The sequence below is a fragment of the Urocitellus parryii genome, chromosome 11 (genome assembly GCF_045843805.1).
Source record: "Urocitellus parryii isolate mUroPar1 chromosome 11, mUroPar1.hap1, whole genome shotgun sequence".
NCBI lineage: Eukaryota > Metazoa > Chordata > Mammalia > Rodentia > Sciuridae > Urocitellus > Urocitellus parryii.
The window spans coordinates 100,391,690-100,408,740 of NC_135541.1; the positions used below are offsets into that span (position 1 = coordinate 100,391,690).

General features: G+C 43.7%; 1 protein-coding gene across 1 annotated transcript in view; it reads left to right on the forward strand.

Annotated features, from left to right (window-relative positions):
* Notch2 (notch receptor 2) overlaps window positions 1–16,217 on the forward strand; it is a 152,833-nt gene extending 136,616 nt beyond the window's left edge. The window contains exons 24-34 of the mRNA XM_077803756.1: window positions 1,464–1,576; window positions 2,381–2,886; window positions 4,198–4,545; window positions 5,412–5,554; window positions 5,681–5,891; window positions 6,314–6,410; window positions 7,734–7,902; window positions 8,538–8,839; window positions 9,617–9,764; window positions 10,539–10,636; window positions 11,550–16,217. Of these exons, the coding sequence (XP_077659882.1) occupies window positions 1,464–1,576; window positions 2,381–2,886; window positions 4,198–4,545; window positions 5,412–5,554; window positions 5,681–5,891; window positions 6,314–6,410; window positions 7,734–7,902; window positions 8,538–8,839; window positions 9,617–9,764; window positions 10,539–10,636; window positions 11,550–12,938 (3,524 nt within the window). The 3' untranslated portion in view covers window positions 12,939–16,217. The remainder of the gene's footprint in view (window positions 1–1,463; window positions 1,577–2,380; window positions 2,887–4,197; window positions 4,546–5,411; window positions 5,555–5,680; window positions 5,892–6,313; window positions 6,411–7,733; window positions 7,903–8,537; window positions 8,840–9,616; window positions 9,765–10,538; window positions 10,637–11,549) is intronic.
* Window positions 16,218–17,051: the final 834 nt, after the last annotated feature.

Here is a 17,051-nt window from a genome sequence, read left to right on the forward strand (position 1 = left end):
GCATTTTCTGGAGTCTGTAGTTGTATCTCCCATGTTGAGCATGTTATCATGATAGGCTGTAGTAGTCTATTTACTAGTCATTTGGCAAGTGGGATACTACTGCATCCCCAACCCATCTCTAGCCGGCCTTCTCCCTTCTTTCCTCATTCCCTTCTTCTCTTCATCCTTTCTTCCTTCCTTCTTCACTGCCTCTCTCCCTTTCTTCCTTCTTTCCTTTCAGTTTTAAAGATATGCTGCCTTAAATAATCTTGGAATTTTACAAAGAATGGGAGGGACTTTGAAATATGGAAGCTATCTGGATGCTATAATCGCAAAAAAAAGAAACAGTCTACTTAGTGAGTCAGTGTGGGGCATGGAAAGAATATGAATAGTCTGTCTACAGGCTCATATTGGCCCCAGTGTGCTTGGGAAGCCAGAGAAGCAAAGATGGCTCCAGTTTCTTTCATTGCCTCTGCGGATGTTTTTACCTGGAAACAATGACAAGCATACAAAGGAAGGGGAAAACAGAGAAGAAAGGTATAGAGATCCACCTTGAATGATTATTCCACTGCCAGGAAGTAGAGTTTGTGCTTATTCCACACTTGTGAGTGAAAGGAATCCCTTGAACTGCAATGGCAGTGAGATGTTGTTGCTGAGCGAGAGAACAGCAGACCCCTGAGTACTGTGTCTTTGTGATACCTGTTCTTGGTCAGTGTCTGCCACTGTGATTTGGAAAGTCAAACATTTGTAACTCTGGTTTCTTAATTCTGAATGGCCAAAAGTGCTACTACTTTAATTTTTTAAAAATCTAAATGACCACAATCCAGATGAGCCCATCTCCTACTATTTGCCAAGAGACCTCAGCTGAGCCCCATGTCCCTTCTATGAGTCCAGTTGCCTGGTTCACTTTCTGGTGGAGCCAGATGTCCTTTGGCTTAGAAATATTTCTAGAGAAAGTCAACTCTGGGATAATGAAGCTGTATTTTAGGGTAAGACCAGTTAAATTACAGAAATGCCAAAATAATTGAAAAGAGACCTCATAGAAAGAAATTCTCTGTAAACTGTCAATGCCTGGTTAGATACATTGGTCCTGGTGGAGATTCTCTTATGAAGTAGAAATATAACAAAATGGGGTATAAAGTTTGTTGAACAGAAGTTGGTAATTAGAGTCACTTCTCATATGCATCCTTTTAGGGTTTGGTTTGGGGATGTGGCTGCTTGTGCTTTATTGTTCAGATGAGAAAGATGAAGGAATTGGTGTGAGCCAGTGAGGGCATCATGTTGAGGTCCATCAAGTGTCTTTCATGTTGAGGTCCATCAAGTGTCTTGCCTTCTCATATCCCTGGAGGCTTAGAACTGAATTCTCATACCTCTTTCTCAGTCTGTGGCTGATTCCCATCCCAGTGGGGTTCTGTTCAGTAACTTGACCTTACTATTTCTGCCTTTTAAAACTGTGTTATTGTTGTTTTTTCCCCTGCCTTGAGGCCGTCACTGTGAAACCTTCATGGATGTGTGTCCCCAGATGCCTTGCCTGAATGGAGGGACTTGTGCTGTGGCCAGCAATGTACCTGATGGCTTCATTTGTCGCTGTCCTCCAGTGAGTGGCCTGATGCTGATTTAAAGAACATTCTCTCTTCCATATGATTTATGACAAAACTGAGATTAAATCTGGGTTTTTCAAGTTCCTTAATGGGGAGTTTTCTCAATTTCACCTCCTTCAGAAGAAAGCACTTTAGGCCTTCCCAGAAACTATGAGTTTCCCAGTCTATGACTAAAAGTTTCCCTTTGGAACACTAAGGGAAAACCACAAGAAGTGATGGAATGTCCCCTTAAAGTAGAGGTACTGTCACTGGCTCTGTGGTTCCACGCCAGAGCAGTCTTACTGCCCTGGTTGGGTGAAACTATTCTGCTTATGTTGTTCCTTAAAGCAGAAAGCAGCTTAATTTCAGCCATTTGTTGTGCAAACTCTTGCCATAGCCAAAAAGTTCCCTAAAAGAGAAGTCATTATGTGTGTGGAGACACCCAAAAGAAACCTGACTAGTAACCTTGACTTGGGCTGAGCTTGATGTGGAAGTCTTCTAGGGATTCAAAACTTCCAACAGGACTCCCCGACCCCTACCCAAAGTCATTATAGAAATGATCTAATAATGATTAGAGAAGGTGGACTTAATTTCTAGAAGTAAGCTCTTAAAGTGAGAGAATTCTACATTAATCTCATGGAACCTTCAGCTCTTATCCACTGGCTCCTCAAACTAGATTGAGGATGCTATATGAAGGGATCTAACCAAGTGTCTGTCTAGTCTTTGTCTCCCTAGAGGTATGGAAGAGAGGGGGTTAGGAGCAAGAATAGGGCAAGTCTTAGGTCTGCCTGCCATCCTCATTTCTTCACCACCTTCCACAGGGCTTCTCCGGGGCAAGATGCCAGAGCAGCTGTGGACAGGTGAAGTGTAGAAAAGGGGAGCAATGTGTGCATACCGCCTCAGGACCCCGCTGCTTCTGCCCCAATCCCCAGGACTGTGAATCGGGCTGTGCCAGCAGCCCCTGCCAGCATGGGGGCAGCTGCTACCCTCAGCGCCAGCCTCCTTATTATTCTTGCCACTGCTCTCCACCATTCTGGGGCAGCCACTGTGAACTCTACACGGCCCCCACCAGCACTCCTCCTGCCACCTGCCTGAGTCAGTACTGCACTGACAAAGCTCGGGATGGCGTCTGCGATGAGGCCTGCAACAGCCATGCCTGCCAGTGGGATGGAGGTGACTGTTCCCTCACCATGGAGAACCCCTGGGCCAACTGCTCCTCCCCACTTCCCTGCTGGGATTACATCAACAACCAGTGTGATGAGCTGTGCAACACAGCTGAGTGCCTGTTTGACAACTTTGAATGCCAAGGGAACAGCAAGACATGCAAGTAAGGGCTCCAGGCTCTGCAGAAGCTGAAGGGACTGTCACTAACACTCCTTGGTTTCTCGTTCTTGCTCCTAACCACTCCAGTGCTTCCACCCAAGCTGCCTCCACTTTTCAGATGGTGCCAGCCTTGTCTCGTCACAGCCACCTGCGCTCTCTCTCGATGACAGAGGGATGCTCATTGCATAACCATCCTTTCTTTGCCTGTCTTTGCCTTCTCACCTGCTGCTCTTTGACCTTTGGGGGGAAATAACATTTGGAAGTGTTATTTCCTACCCTTAGGCAGCCTCTCAAGTAACCTGCCTACAGGATGGATGAAAAGGTCTGTACCTCTCTCTCTCTTCACCAATTCCTTTCCCTTAGACTGGTTTTCCACATCTAAATTTATCTGGAAGCATGAGCTAGATTAGGTCTTTTAAGATTCCTGCTCTCTGTTCCAGTTAGAGAATGCTTTATGGTCAGTATTGTAACTCTCCTATTAACCATTGCATCTAGCCCTAGTTAATTCTCAATAATCTTTGTGAGGCATAGGTATTGTTAATGATCTTTCATATATGAGAGAACTGAGGTATCAAAGGTTAAAGAACTTTCCAAAAGCACACACAGTACCAATGACTCCTACTCTTTTCACTGAAGTACATGGCCAATTGTACCAGATGATAGAGTTATCAAGGGATGGGGGTAGGGGTGGGAGAAGAGAGTGTAGCAAATGATTGTGAACATTTATGTTTGGGGGTCCTAATTCCTTTTCCTAGTATTTGAAAGAGATTATACGAGTTAGATCTAGTATCCTCTATGGAACACCCCCTTCCCCTGCTTACTTTCCGAAGTTGCAGTCGCTCCTGAGAGGGAAAGAAATGGGCCACACTGGTTCTCTGTCAGCCTTTGATGGTTCCGAGTCTAGAGCCATCTTTGGCACCTTTTACTTTCTAAGGCTCTTTGTTACCTCATTTAAGGGGAGCAGTGGATACAAAGTAGAGGAAACATTAACCAGGTTGACTTTGGTTTCACATGTGCAGCTTTGGTTAAAAATCTGAATGAGCAAGAGTATGAGTTGCATAGGAGCCCCCATGTGCCTAATGTGCACAGTGTTGTTCCCCATTCAGGGAACAGTCAGTGATACTGAGTGGCATAGACTGAATGCACTCCACAGTGTCAATGACAGAAAATTCAAAGAAGGCTTCACAGGCCATATGGGTCCTGATATAGGCCACAAAAGATAGGTAGCAAAATCCACAGTAGTTCCAAGTGGAAAACAAAATGAAGCTATGTCTAATTTGAACCCCTTTCCCCGTTCTTTCTCTTCTTTGCTTAGGTATGATAAGTACTGTGCAGATCACTTCAAAGACAACCACTGTGACCAGGGATGCAATAGTGAGGAGTGTGGCTGGGATGGGCTGGACTGTGCTGCTGATCGGCCCGAGAACCTGGCGGAGGGTACCCTGGTCATTGTGGTGTTGATGCCCCCTGAACAACTGCTCCAGGATGCCCGCAGCTTCTTGCGGGCACTGGGCACCCTTCTCCACACCAATCTGCGCATTAAACGGGACTCACAGGGGGCCCTCATGGTATACCCCTATTATGGTGAGAAGTCAGCTGCCATGAAGAAGCAGAAGATAACACGCAGGTCTCTCCCTGATGAGCAGGAACAAGAGGTGGCTGGGTAGGTATCTGGTTTCTGAACTTGTTAAAGGTGAATTCTGTAAAGCTGAGCATTTTGAGATACAGCAGAAATTATAACTCAGCCTATAAAAATACAAAGCTTAGGCAAATAGAAAAGCCCATTGCTTAAGACAAGCCCATTATCCCAGTACTTTTGTTTAAGGATAAAGATTTGCCCTGATCTTGAAAAAGCAGGTGGACTCAAGCAAGTGGAAGGCAAGATGTTGGGGAGGCCTTCTTAAATGCCGGAACTTTTTTCCAGAGTTGCCTCAAAACCCTTTATTAGCAACTCCTCTCTTGTATTAGTCATTGAGTTATTTACAAGACTTTTTACTTAATGACATGTCTCTTTGACAAGGGCAATAATCTTCATTTGTTCTGTCATTCATACCCCACTATTTGTTGGTATATCCCACAATTTTTTCAACCCTTTAGCTAATGAAATATGAATACAAAAATATGGGAGTAGTAGGGCCTCAAATGTACAGGGGCATGCTTTTAGTGTAGCACTCAGTGCCACCAAATAGGTGGGAAGGGATGGAAGAAGACCACTGAAGCCTTTGAGAGGAGGGCACTGAAGGCCAGCCTCCCCAGCTTCCTCACTTAGCTTTCATTGCCTCAGCCAGAAGCCTTAGGTCAGCCAGACTAAGGAAGGTGAGACATTCTTTTGGTGGGAATAAGTGTTTAGGATCTGAAGGGACAGTGTCCTAGTTTCTGAGATCTTTCTGAAGGCAGCATCCCAGAGGTGAATAGTCTGATGCTGAGAGGAGGAAAGAAAGTTTATATAACCCTTCTGACTCAACTTGCTGGAACTCCCTATTCTATCTTCCATTTCCTTTCTTCCTTTTTGCCCTTGGCATCCCACAGCTCTCAGGTGTTTCTGGAAATTGACAACCGCCAGTGTGTTCAAGACTCAGACCAGTGCTTCAAGAACACGGATGCAGCAGCAGCTCTGCTGGCTTCTCATGCCATTCAGGGGACCCTATCGTACCCTCTTGTGTCTGTTGTCAGTGAGTGGCATTGGTGTTAAGGGGAAAGGTCGGGTGGAGAGGTCAAATGGCCCTCTAAATGAACTTCAGGTTGCTATCAAGAGGTCGATGGTTTATATAACAATATCCGTTTCTCTGGACTTTCAGGTGAATCCCAGCTTCCAAGACGCACTCAGCTACTTTATCTAATTGCTGTTGCTGTTGTCATTATCTTGTTCATTATGCTACTGGGGGTAATCATGGCAAAACGAAAACGTAAGCATGGCTCCCTCTGGCTGCCTGAAGGTTTCACCCTGCGGCGAGACTCCAGCAATCACAAGCGTCGTGAGCCAGTGGGACAGGATGCCGTGGGGTTGAAGTAAGAGGGTTGGCCAACAAGCCGCTATCCATAGTAATAAGCAGAAATGAATAGAAAAGCATGTTTTATTGAATCATGATTTTTAACTTCTAAGCTCTGGCCATTAATCACAATGAACAAGGTTCTGAATGACCCATGAGTGACTGAAACTATAGTGTCAGAGTCCGCAGGTGTAGTCATGTGAAAGCACTCTGTGCTGTCACATGGTGCTCAGCTTCTATGTGGCGGCACACTTTTGTTGTAAGCTCTTTCTCAGTGGGAAGGGAAAAGATGGGTACTCTGAAATGTCATAACTCTCTGGCCCATGACCTTTATGTCAGAGATTATTACCCTTAGAAGTAGGTGGGGAAAGTGTTTAAAACCACTCTATTTATTAATGCTGTAACCTCTGTTTTTGTTTCTCCCCTTTATGATTGTATCAGAAATCTCTCAGTGCAAGTGTCAGAGGCTAATCTAATTGGTTCAGGAACAAGTGAACATTGGATGGATGATGAAGGACCCCAGCCAAAGAAAGCCAAGGTAAGCTGGCTGCAGTAAACCACCATCATCAGTCATCACTGGATCACTTTTCAAATTTCTATTATTTGATTCTAGAGTGTTCTAAGTGGAAGGAAAAGGTGGTCACGTTTATGTGTTGCCCAGACAGGTGACTCTCTCAGCTTCTCACAAACAGAGGGAAACTTAGGACATTAATGACCTTGGGTTACCTAGTCATTTTAGAATGTTTTCACGACCTTCTAATAAAACATGCTTTCTTCCTTCGTATCATGCTGTTAGTTGAGTCAGAACTGTTGTGTGATCGGTTTCTTTCATGACTAGATCTCTTTGGGCACCTCTTCTGTAAGAAAAGATGGAATTAACAGTAAAGAAAGCCAGTGGCTACAGGCTTTAGAGGCTCCACATCTTGAGCCCAGGAAACTAAAACCTCACAGAGCAAGAGGTAGATTGGGTTGGAGGCAGATGTGATATTCTTCAATCTTTTCCTGAGTGCTTATTCTATGCTGGATACTATATTGGGAAACAGGCTAATTAGACCTGTCCATTCTGGTAGAGACTGTCACATAGTACGTGTAAGTACTTCACATACTCAGTGAAGTAATGGTAAACAGAGTGTGCTAAAACGACACTCACCTACAAGAGGACTTAATTTCTATTTGAAGGGTAGGTAGCAGTTAGTCAAACAAAGAATGGGAGAAAAACCATACCAGGCAGAGGGAAGGACACAGGGCAGGGGCCAAAAGCAAGAGTATGTTGAGCTTGGGATGAAGAGGTGGGGAGAATTATCCAGATGATGCAGGAGAGCTGAGCAGGAACCACATCATGAAAGCAGTGGATAGTTGAAGTGATGAATGATATAGAGGATCGGAGCAGTATATCAGTCAGCTTTTTCACTGCTGTGACTAAAAGACCTGACGAGCAATTTTAGAGGAGGAAAAGTTTATTTGGGGGCTCATGGTTTCAGAGGTTTCAGTCCATAGACAGCCAGCTGCATTCATTGGATCAGCCCTATTCCTTGGGGCTCAAGGTGAGGCTGAACATCATGGTTGAAGTGTGATGGAAGGACACAGCTTAAGACATTACACCAGGAAGCAGAGAGAGCTCTGCTCAACAATGGCAAAATATATACCCCAAAGGCATGTCACCAGGGTCCTACCTCCCCAAATCTAAACTTTCTTTCACTGACTTACACATGAGCTTTTGGGGAATACATATCTAAACCATAACAAGCAGGAAGAGATAGAAAACTGGATGGAAGTTAAAAGAAATTGTGGGAGACTAGACCAGCAGTCAGCAGCTTCTACTGGGAGTCAGATTGGTAGGAAGTATTGTTTCCCCTCCTAGGCTGAAGATGAGGCTTTGCTCTCAGAAGATGATGACCCCATTGATCGACGGCCATGGACACAGCAGCACCTTGAAGCTGCAGACATTCGTCGCACACCGTCACTGGCTCTCACTCCTCCTCAGGCTGAGCAGGAGGTAGATGTGTTGGATGTGAATGTCCGGGGCCCAGGTTAGTACCTCAAGCCTTTCCCACTTCACTAGGCAGTGCCTGCCTTGGCTCTGTATGATTGTCCTATGTTTGTTTCATTTGGCCATATGCCCCCTGCCAATTTCATGGGTATAGAATCAGCTTGAGGAAATGATTGTTTAAGGAATACAGGCAAGTAGAACTTACGGACTCATAAGAAAGGGAAGTATTTCACATTGCTGTATATAAAGCATGTTGAGAAGAAATAGGCTGATTAAATGGATTTGATTCTCCAAGGATACAAAAATAGTACCCCAAAGCAAAGGACAGAGAATCAGTTTAGTTCCTACCTTATGTATATAATTCTGTTAATATTGGATACTATAAAATGTTGTCCAGTTTAAATTAGCCTAGCACTTAAACTTGAACAGAGCAGCTTATTTAACTTAGAGAAAGCTGCCAGCTCAGAAGGCTCTTTCATTCCCATTATTCTTTACAGAAAAGACAGTATCAGAGGAAAAGCTGGTGAAAAATATAGAACTTATCACCAGTTATTACAAGAAATACAAGAAATTGACTTCCCCTAAACATAATGTTACTCAAATAGAAGTATTCCAACAATAGGGTTAACTTCCTTCTATTCATTGAATACTTTCTGGAACTTTCCTCTTCTACAGATGGGTGCACCCCACTGATGTTGGCTTCTCTCCGAGGAGGCAGCTCAGATTTGAGTGATGAAGATGAAGATGCAGAGGACTCTTCTGCCAACATCATCACAGACTTGGTCTGCCAGGGTGCCAGCCTTCAGGCCCAGACAGACCGGACTGGTGAGATGGCCCTGCATCTTGCAGCCCGCTACTCAAGGGCTGATGCTGCCAAGCGCCTCCTGGATGCAGGTGCAGATGCCAATGCCCAGGACAACATGGGCCGCTGTCCTCTCCATGCTGCAGTGGCAGCTGATGCCCAAGGTGTCTTCCAGGTAAAGAAGCCAAAAAGAATGTGTTTGGATAATGAAAATCTGGTATAGATCTACAATATTTTATTTTTGTTTAGGCATTTAATATCTAATTGAAATCATTCAGTAAGTCTTCAAGAGGTTAGTCATGCTTGCTAGATGGGAAAGAAAGAAAAGAGAGGCAAGCCAACTGACCTGCTCTAGCTAGCCATATAGTGACAGAACTAACAGCAGGTTGTACCAGTCTTCTGATTCTTAGCAATATTTTGATGTGCAAAGATGCTTCCAAATGCACAGATCAGAAGGGAATGAAACCTGTTCCAAAGCCTTTGACTGGTGTTAACTGCTCTAGCTCTCTGGGTTTCCAGCTGCTCATTGGCACTTTTCTTAATCTGACTTGACAGTGTTCTCCTCATGCCCCTTTATTTTAGCCTTTTGAGGACATTAGAAGCATTCTAAATCTCCTTTGTCTATATACTGTAATTGAAGTTGTGATACTTCCCCACATTTCTTCTGCTTTCCTTAGAAAGTAGAGGTACCTCACTTTATGTGGGCCGTTATGTCTTGATGAGTCATTTATTGGTTCATCCATCCTTTCCTTTTTTTTTTAATTACTTTTTTTCATCCTTTCATTTAACAAATATCATTGGTTGACCATGGTAGAATCTTGGACACAAAAATAACAAGTCTCTACCTGCCCTTTAGGAACTTACAGATTTGCCTCAGTTCTGGCTCTTATTTCTTCTCTTAGTTTCATTATTTTTCCTCTCCAAGTGACTGTTTTCTGTACTCCTCTTCTAGATTCTGATTCGCAACCGAGTAACTGATCTGGATGCCAGAATGAACGATGGTACTACACCCCTGATCCTGGCTGCCCGCCTGGCTGTAGAGGGAATGGTGGCAGAGTTGATCAACTGCCAAGCAGATGTGAATGCAGTGGATGACCATGGTAGGGACAAGAGGCAGGAGTTGGGATTCTTACCTGCAAACCATGCCTTTAAGGAGGAGAATCATTAATTATTAATCCTTCTCTGATCCGAATCCATTAGAGATTGACCCATTCTTTCATTTATGAATTCATTCATTCTTCTTCACCATATCATGTTCAGAGACCTGGGCCAGTAGGGGTCCCTAGATTATGTGAAAAGGGAGACTTTTTATAGGGTTTTCGAGCCTCAAAGAAGGCTCATGAAAGGTTCACCTGTGTGGGTTCCTAGGTACACCGCTTTTTAAAAATTTTTAATATTTATGTTTTAGTTGTAGTGGACACAATACCTTTATTTTTTATTTATTTATATGTGGTGCTGAGGATCGAACCCAGGGTTTCGCACATCTAGGTGAGCACTTTACTGCTGAGCCACAACCCCAGCCCTGGTACACCACTCTTGATAGAAAAATGTATTAAAGTTTATTTCATAGGAGGGGAGGTCTTCAGTCTGTGAGCAGGTCTTCAGTCTGTGAAGGGTAGATTCTATTATGTGGAGGTCATGGATACCACATGCAAGTGATCCTGTTACCTGCCTCTGTCTAATGGCTGGGAAGCCTATATTGAAGTCTTCCTAGAACAGAGGGAAAGGAAGATATTACTTTCTTCTCTGTTGGGCCCCATGGATAATTGGCCTCCTGCTGATGTCTATGGAGTTCAGGGTTTCCCTGTACAAGTCAATTGGTGCTTCCTTTCAAAAGGAGTAGGATGCTTATAAAAAATGTTTTTCCTCTGCAGGAAAATCTGCCCTTCACTGGGCAGCTGCTGTCAATAATGTGGAGGCGACTCTTTTGCTGTTGAAAAATGGAGCCAACCGAGATATGCAGGACAACAAGGTATAGTCTGTAAGCTGGAAGCTTGAGGATGCTCATAGCAGTGCCTCACTTATTTATAAAGCCCTTCCCTTTTCTCCAAATTGTTTCTTTTGTGATGAGTATAAAAGAGGCAGGCTGGGCAGGAACTGGGTGCCCATCAAGCAGAGAGTTTGATGAAGGTCCTCTCTTCTATTAGTCACACTTTTCTCATATTTGTTTGATTTTCCTCCCTACTGTTCTTTTTTTCTGTTCTTGGATACCATGATGTTTTCCTGTTTGATTTTCCCCTATGAGTATTCTGTCATGCTTCCCTTACCTCACTCATCTTCTCTCGTTTGCCTCCTCTTTTCCTTTATCTTAGTTCTTTCTTCATGTGTTATTCTCTTCTCTTTTACTCTTTCCCCTGTTTTTAATTTTTTTTAGTTGTAGGACACAGTACCTTTATTTTATTTATTTATGTGATGCTGAGGATTGAACCCAGTGCCCCACACATGCAAGGCAAGTGCATTATCACTGAGACACAACCCCAGCCATATTTCCCATTTTTACTTTAGTTTTTTCTCTTCCTACCTTCCTTATTTGTAACTGTATTTCCTTTTAGAACCTTATGTTGATAAGCTCAGTTCTCTTTTAAGTGAGCCTTTGGCTCAAGGGCATGTTTTATTTCATGAATTCCTCACTGAGGAGGTGCTGCCCGTAGGAGGGAATATTGGCTCTTGGTGAAAGGTGAAATAAGCTTATACATTTTATATATAAATCACAGGTATACATTCAGCACATAGGTAGATAGACAGCATGCCTGTGGTATTAAAATCTCATGGGGGAGGCACTTAGGGAAAATATATCTAAGGGGGTTGAATTTAAAAAAAGAATCAGTAAGACTGCTTGTATCAAGAGTGTTATTAAAAATGTTTGGTGTGGGTCTTTTCTGTAGGAAGAGACACCTCTGTTTCTTGCTGCTCGAGAGGGGAGCTATGAAGCAGCCAAGATCCTGTTAGACCATTTTGCCAATCGCGACATCACAGATCACATGGATCGTCTTCCCCGGGATGTGGCTCGGGATCGCATGCACCATGACATTGTGCGCCTCCTGGATGAGTACAATGTGACACCGAGTCCCCCAGGCACCGTGCTGACTTCTGCTCTCTCACCTGTCATTTGTGGGCCCAACAGGTCTTTCCTCAGCCTGAAGCACACACCGATGGGCAAGAAGCCTAGACGGCCCAATGCCAAGAGTACCATGCCCACTAGCCTCCCTAACCTTGCCAAGGAGGCCAAGGAAGCCAAGGGGAGTAGGAGGAAGAAGTCTTTGAGTGAGAAGGTCCAACTGTCTGAAAGCTCAGTGACTTTATCCCCTGTTGATTCTTTAGAGTCGCCTCACACATATGTTTCTGACACCACATCCTCTCCAATGATCACATCCCCTGGAATCCTACAGGCCTCACCCAACCCTATGCTGGCTACTGCCGCCCCTGCTGCTCCAGTCCATGCTCAGCATGCACTGTCTTTCTCTAACCTGCATGACATGCAGCCTTTGGCTCCTGGGGCTAGCACTGTGCTTCCCTCTGTGAGCCAGTTGCTCTCCCACCACCACATTGTCCCCCCTGGGAGTGGCAGTGCGGGAAGCTTGGGTAGACTACATCCAGTCTCTGTCCCATCAGATTGGATGAACCGTGTGGAAATGAATGAGACCCAGTACAATGAGATGTTTGGCATGGTCCTGGCTCCTGCTGAAGGCACCCACCCTGGTGTACCTCCCCAGGGAAGGCCACCTGAAGGGAAGCATATCACCACTCCACGGGAGCCCTTGCCCCCCATTGTGACTTTCCAGCTCATTCCCAAAGGCAGCATTGCCCAACCAGCTGGGGCTCCCCCGCCTCAGTCCAGCTGCCCTCCAGCTGTTGCAGGTTCCCTACCCACTATGTACCAGATTCCAGAAATGGCCCGTTTGCCCAGTGTGGCCTTCCCCACTGCCATGATGCCCCAGCAGGATGGGCAGGTAGCTCAGACCATTCTCCCAGCTTATCATCCTTTCCCAGCCTCTGTGGGTAAGTATCCCACACCCCCTTCACAGCATAGTTATGCTTCCTCAAATGCTGCCGAGCGAACACCCAGTCATGGTGGTCACCTCCAGGGTGAACATCCCTACCTGACACCATCCCCAGAGTCTCCTGACCAGTGGTCAAGCTCATCACCCCACTCTGCTTCTGACTGGTCAGATGTGACCACCAGCCCTACTCCTGGGAGTGCTGGAGGAGTTCAGCGGGGACCAGGGACACACATGTCTGAGCCACCGCACAGCAATATGCAGGTTTACGCATGAGTCTGCCTCCATTGCAGAGACAGAACTGCCTATTGTGAATGCTGCTGAGGAACATATGAAGGTCATCCGGAAGAGAAGTGAAGAAATCTCTGTAACCAGCTTTTGGAGGCAGGAGAGAGAAGACCATCTTTTCAAAGAAGCAATTTATGGGCTTCACTGAATATCTGCAAAGTTTCAGGGGAAGAACTTGGTTCCTTTTAATCTCTTGCCCACCAAGTCAAGTTCATGGAAATGCAAGATGAATGCAGCCCTTGGGGCCATGTTTACTCTCTTCTATTTGGAGAATAGGATGGATGCCTTTTGTAGCCAGGACGTTCTTGCAGTTTGGACTGCATTTTAAGCCCTGAGGGCTTCTGCTACATCCATGAGAAGATTCTACACTAGAGTCCAGTTGGGAATTGTGCCCTGGAATTCTGACTAAGTTGACCTATCTCATCTTCTCAGCTTGGAAATTCTTTTGCTTCATTTGGTGCTTTCCTTTTTTGCACCTTTCCATGGTTGTAGCCTACCAGCATATTAGAGGGCAAGACTTTGTGCTTTGAATCATTCCTGCCCTGGAAAGCAACTTCATCCTCCCTTTCCCCTCCCACTTCCTCAGCACCCCTCGGAGTCTCACAGGGTTTACTTTGGTTATGGTTCTCAACATAAACCTTTCAAGTATGTTTCTGTAAAAAAAAAAAAATGAACATGTTGCATTCTACGTATATCATTCCTCAAGAGAGAAGGGGAACAAAATATTTTTCTTTGAATAGATTTTGGGGGCAGGAGATCCCTTCAGGAGGCTGCACCTTAATTCTCTTTCTTGCATGCAGAGCTGCATAGAAAGCTCACCAGGATGAAGGATACGGAGTTAATTGTTTTCTACTTGTGGACCTAGTCAGTGTCAAGTTTTATCCTCGGAAGCCTAGGTACTATAACCATACTCCCCTTTTTTGAAACCAGAAAAAGAGCCAGAATGTGGGAATGACCAAGACATAAGCTAACTCATGGAAGAAGCAGTGACCTGGAAGAAGCAGTTACCGCCCCTCCACTTGGGATACCAAGCATCCCATCAACTGCCAGCATGAATCACATTTGTTTGTCCTGGATCTTAGGATGATAGGTCTACTTCCCTCCCTCATCCAGCAGGTGAAGTCAGTCTTTGCTGTTGAGCCTTTCCTTCCATACATCCCCACAGAAGAAAATGTCTCAAACAATTTGTCCTTGCCATTTAGGACTGAACTTTCCTCAGCTCAAGGGACCCAGTGACAGTCATCTTCCTTTGATCACAGTCTGTTTCCTGATTTTCTTTGAGAGCAGGAGCCTGTTTACCAGTTCCCCTCACACTGTGCAATCTGAGTTCCTAGTGCACCCAGTAGGTTCTCACTGGACTGTGTCCACTGCACTGTGTTCCAGCAGGGCATGGAGAGTTGGACTAGTTTCCTAGGGGACAGCTGTAAGGCTGCCTTTGCCAGCTTTTGCTGTCATTTCTTTTGCTCTGAAGCAGTCATGACATTGCCCTTTGGAAGACTAATATAGAAACTTCCCAGGGACCTTTCCTTTGCTAGAGTCACTTTGTAAATGATGACAGATTTCATGCTTTTCATTGTCACCCTCATGTTCTGATTATGATTGCACCTCACCTGAATCTGTTCTCTGAATTATGGTCTTGATGACTTGACTCTCCATCAAGATGAGAAACAATTTAGTCAGCTATAGAAACAGAATGGTTTTCTTCCTCTTCTCCTTGGGTCAATTAATAACTGGCCCAACGGCCACATTGCCACTTCAGTACTATGATGCCTGTGACACCTGGAAAATTAGTTCTTCTGGGGCATTTTGTATATATTAGTAGGGATTTCCTGTTCTGTTTTGGTTTAACAACAGTCCTCATTCATGCAGTGCCTGGGGGTGTTCACCAGTGCTTCCCACTGACCTCATTTATCTGTCTGTGGCTCCCCATGGAAGTCCTTTGTGTCCATTGGCATAGCAGTCTACAAATAGTGTTTTTCCGTCCCTCCAAGTTCATTGAATCAACAAAAGTAATTAGTTCTGACCTGGTACATGAAGATTGTTTGTTTTTTTATTCTTTCATATGACAGCATTCTGTCAGTCACTTTAGTGGTGTGTAAACATTTTATCATTCCAAATGGTGACTCTTTCCTTGGGCCAGTTTATTAATCCAGCACCTATCTGATGCATGGACCATTCTGGACCACTCCACATCTACCCCTCACTGCCCTCCTGCTCCATATCCCTACTGCTTGAAAGTATCAGCCTCTGATCCAATTACTGGATCTTTTAAATCCTTCTCCTTCTCCAAGCACAATGTAAGACTGACTTCCATGTTTTTCCTCTTTGGGATACTTTTCCTCTTTGGGTTTGTGGGGAAGGAATGTGAAAGCTGCCATTATAGACAAGAGGCTTCAGGGGTAAGGACAGCACTGCCTTTCAAATGTTTTACCAATCTCACATCTTAAGAACCATTGAGTTATATAGTTTCTACTAAAAGGGAAGGTAAGATGGATAATCACTTCTCATTTGGATTCTCAATTGGAGACAAGATTTATGGAACTCTTTTATGCCATGCATAGATTCCCCCCTGTCCCCCCACCCCCGCTTTTGGTTTATTTTTATTTTTATAAATTCATTCTTTCTTTGACTCCTTGTCTGCCTGCCTTTGAGGATAGGTTTGTTGTTGTTGTTTTCTTACTTGTGTTTTGTTTTAAATATCTTTTTCTGACTTACATGATGGTGGGAGAGGGAAAGGCTTGAGGGAAAGTGAGATCAGAAGTTAAGGACTTTGGTGTAAGCAATCAGTTGTGATGTTCAGTCCATTATATCATTGTTAAATTTGCCAGTTTGTAATTCTTGCATAGAAAAGAACCAGAGGTGTAGTGTCGTGTTGGCACATGGTTTGGGGATGTGGGTCTTAACTGATACATTGAGTGATGACTCTTTGGGAGGAGACATTTATATGTCCCAAGGCCCCCACCAATAACTGTTTGGTTTCAACTTCTTTGTGTAAATTTCTCTTAAAAGTGATATTTTATCTGTGTGTATGAGAAACCCAATAACCAATAAAATGACCGCATATTCCTGACTATACATGGTAAGGAAAGTGCACGCTTTGTTTTTACTTTTCAAAGTTTCATTCTAAAAGTAGTTAAGGTGAAATTTATATGAAAGCATTTTTATCACAAAATAAAAAGGTTACATGTCAAGCTCAGTAGTATTGCATTTTTTTTTTAATTTTCCAGTCCTGTATCCCTGTCCTTGTGATTATATCATGATGTCATAATTTGGTGAGAGAAAAATAGTTTTTCTTTCATTGTGAATCCTACAGAGCCTAACTGGGCTGCTTTTTTGTGGTCTTCTTCTTCTTTCTCTAATCAGTTCATAAATAAATGTTTTTGAGGGAAAACTTTCCATCAAATCAGAAGCACCATAATACTGAGTCATAATACTTCCATGCATCAAGGTACTTTAATGCTCCCACCACAGCCAGTGAGCAGTGGACAGTTGCTCAGGACAAAGCACCTTCCAGTGGAAATGGGGTGTGTTTGTTGAAGCAAGAATTGTTAAGATATAAATAATAATGAAATAGTATCAGAACCATTGTTTTGTAATATTATTCCTCAAATTAAACTTTGTATAGAACATGGCATATAGTATTACAAAATAGTATTTTGTGCATAAAGTATTTAACATGTTCACATTTGGGGCTGGGGCAGTAGCTCAGTGACAGAGCACTTGCCTAGCATGTGTGAGGCACTAGGTTTGATCCTCAGCACCACATAAAAATAAACAAATAAAATAAAGGTATTCTGTCCATCTACAATTACAAAAAAAATTAAAACAAAACATGTTCACATTTGGACATTTACCTATTATCAGTAAGACATTTGAACATGAATATTTGGTGTTTGTGATATGTGTGGCATTAGCATTCTCATATAAACTTCAGCATCTAGTTTATTTCAGTATTTTCCTGTTTTGCAGAAACTTCTGAATCACAATTGCATACTTAAAAATGCTAATAGTATATGTTAAGTGACTTGAAACTTGTTATGCTTCAGTTTAGCAGATGAGTTTTATTGAAGATAACTGTAAACACAGTTGGTAACACATATT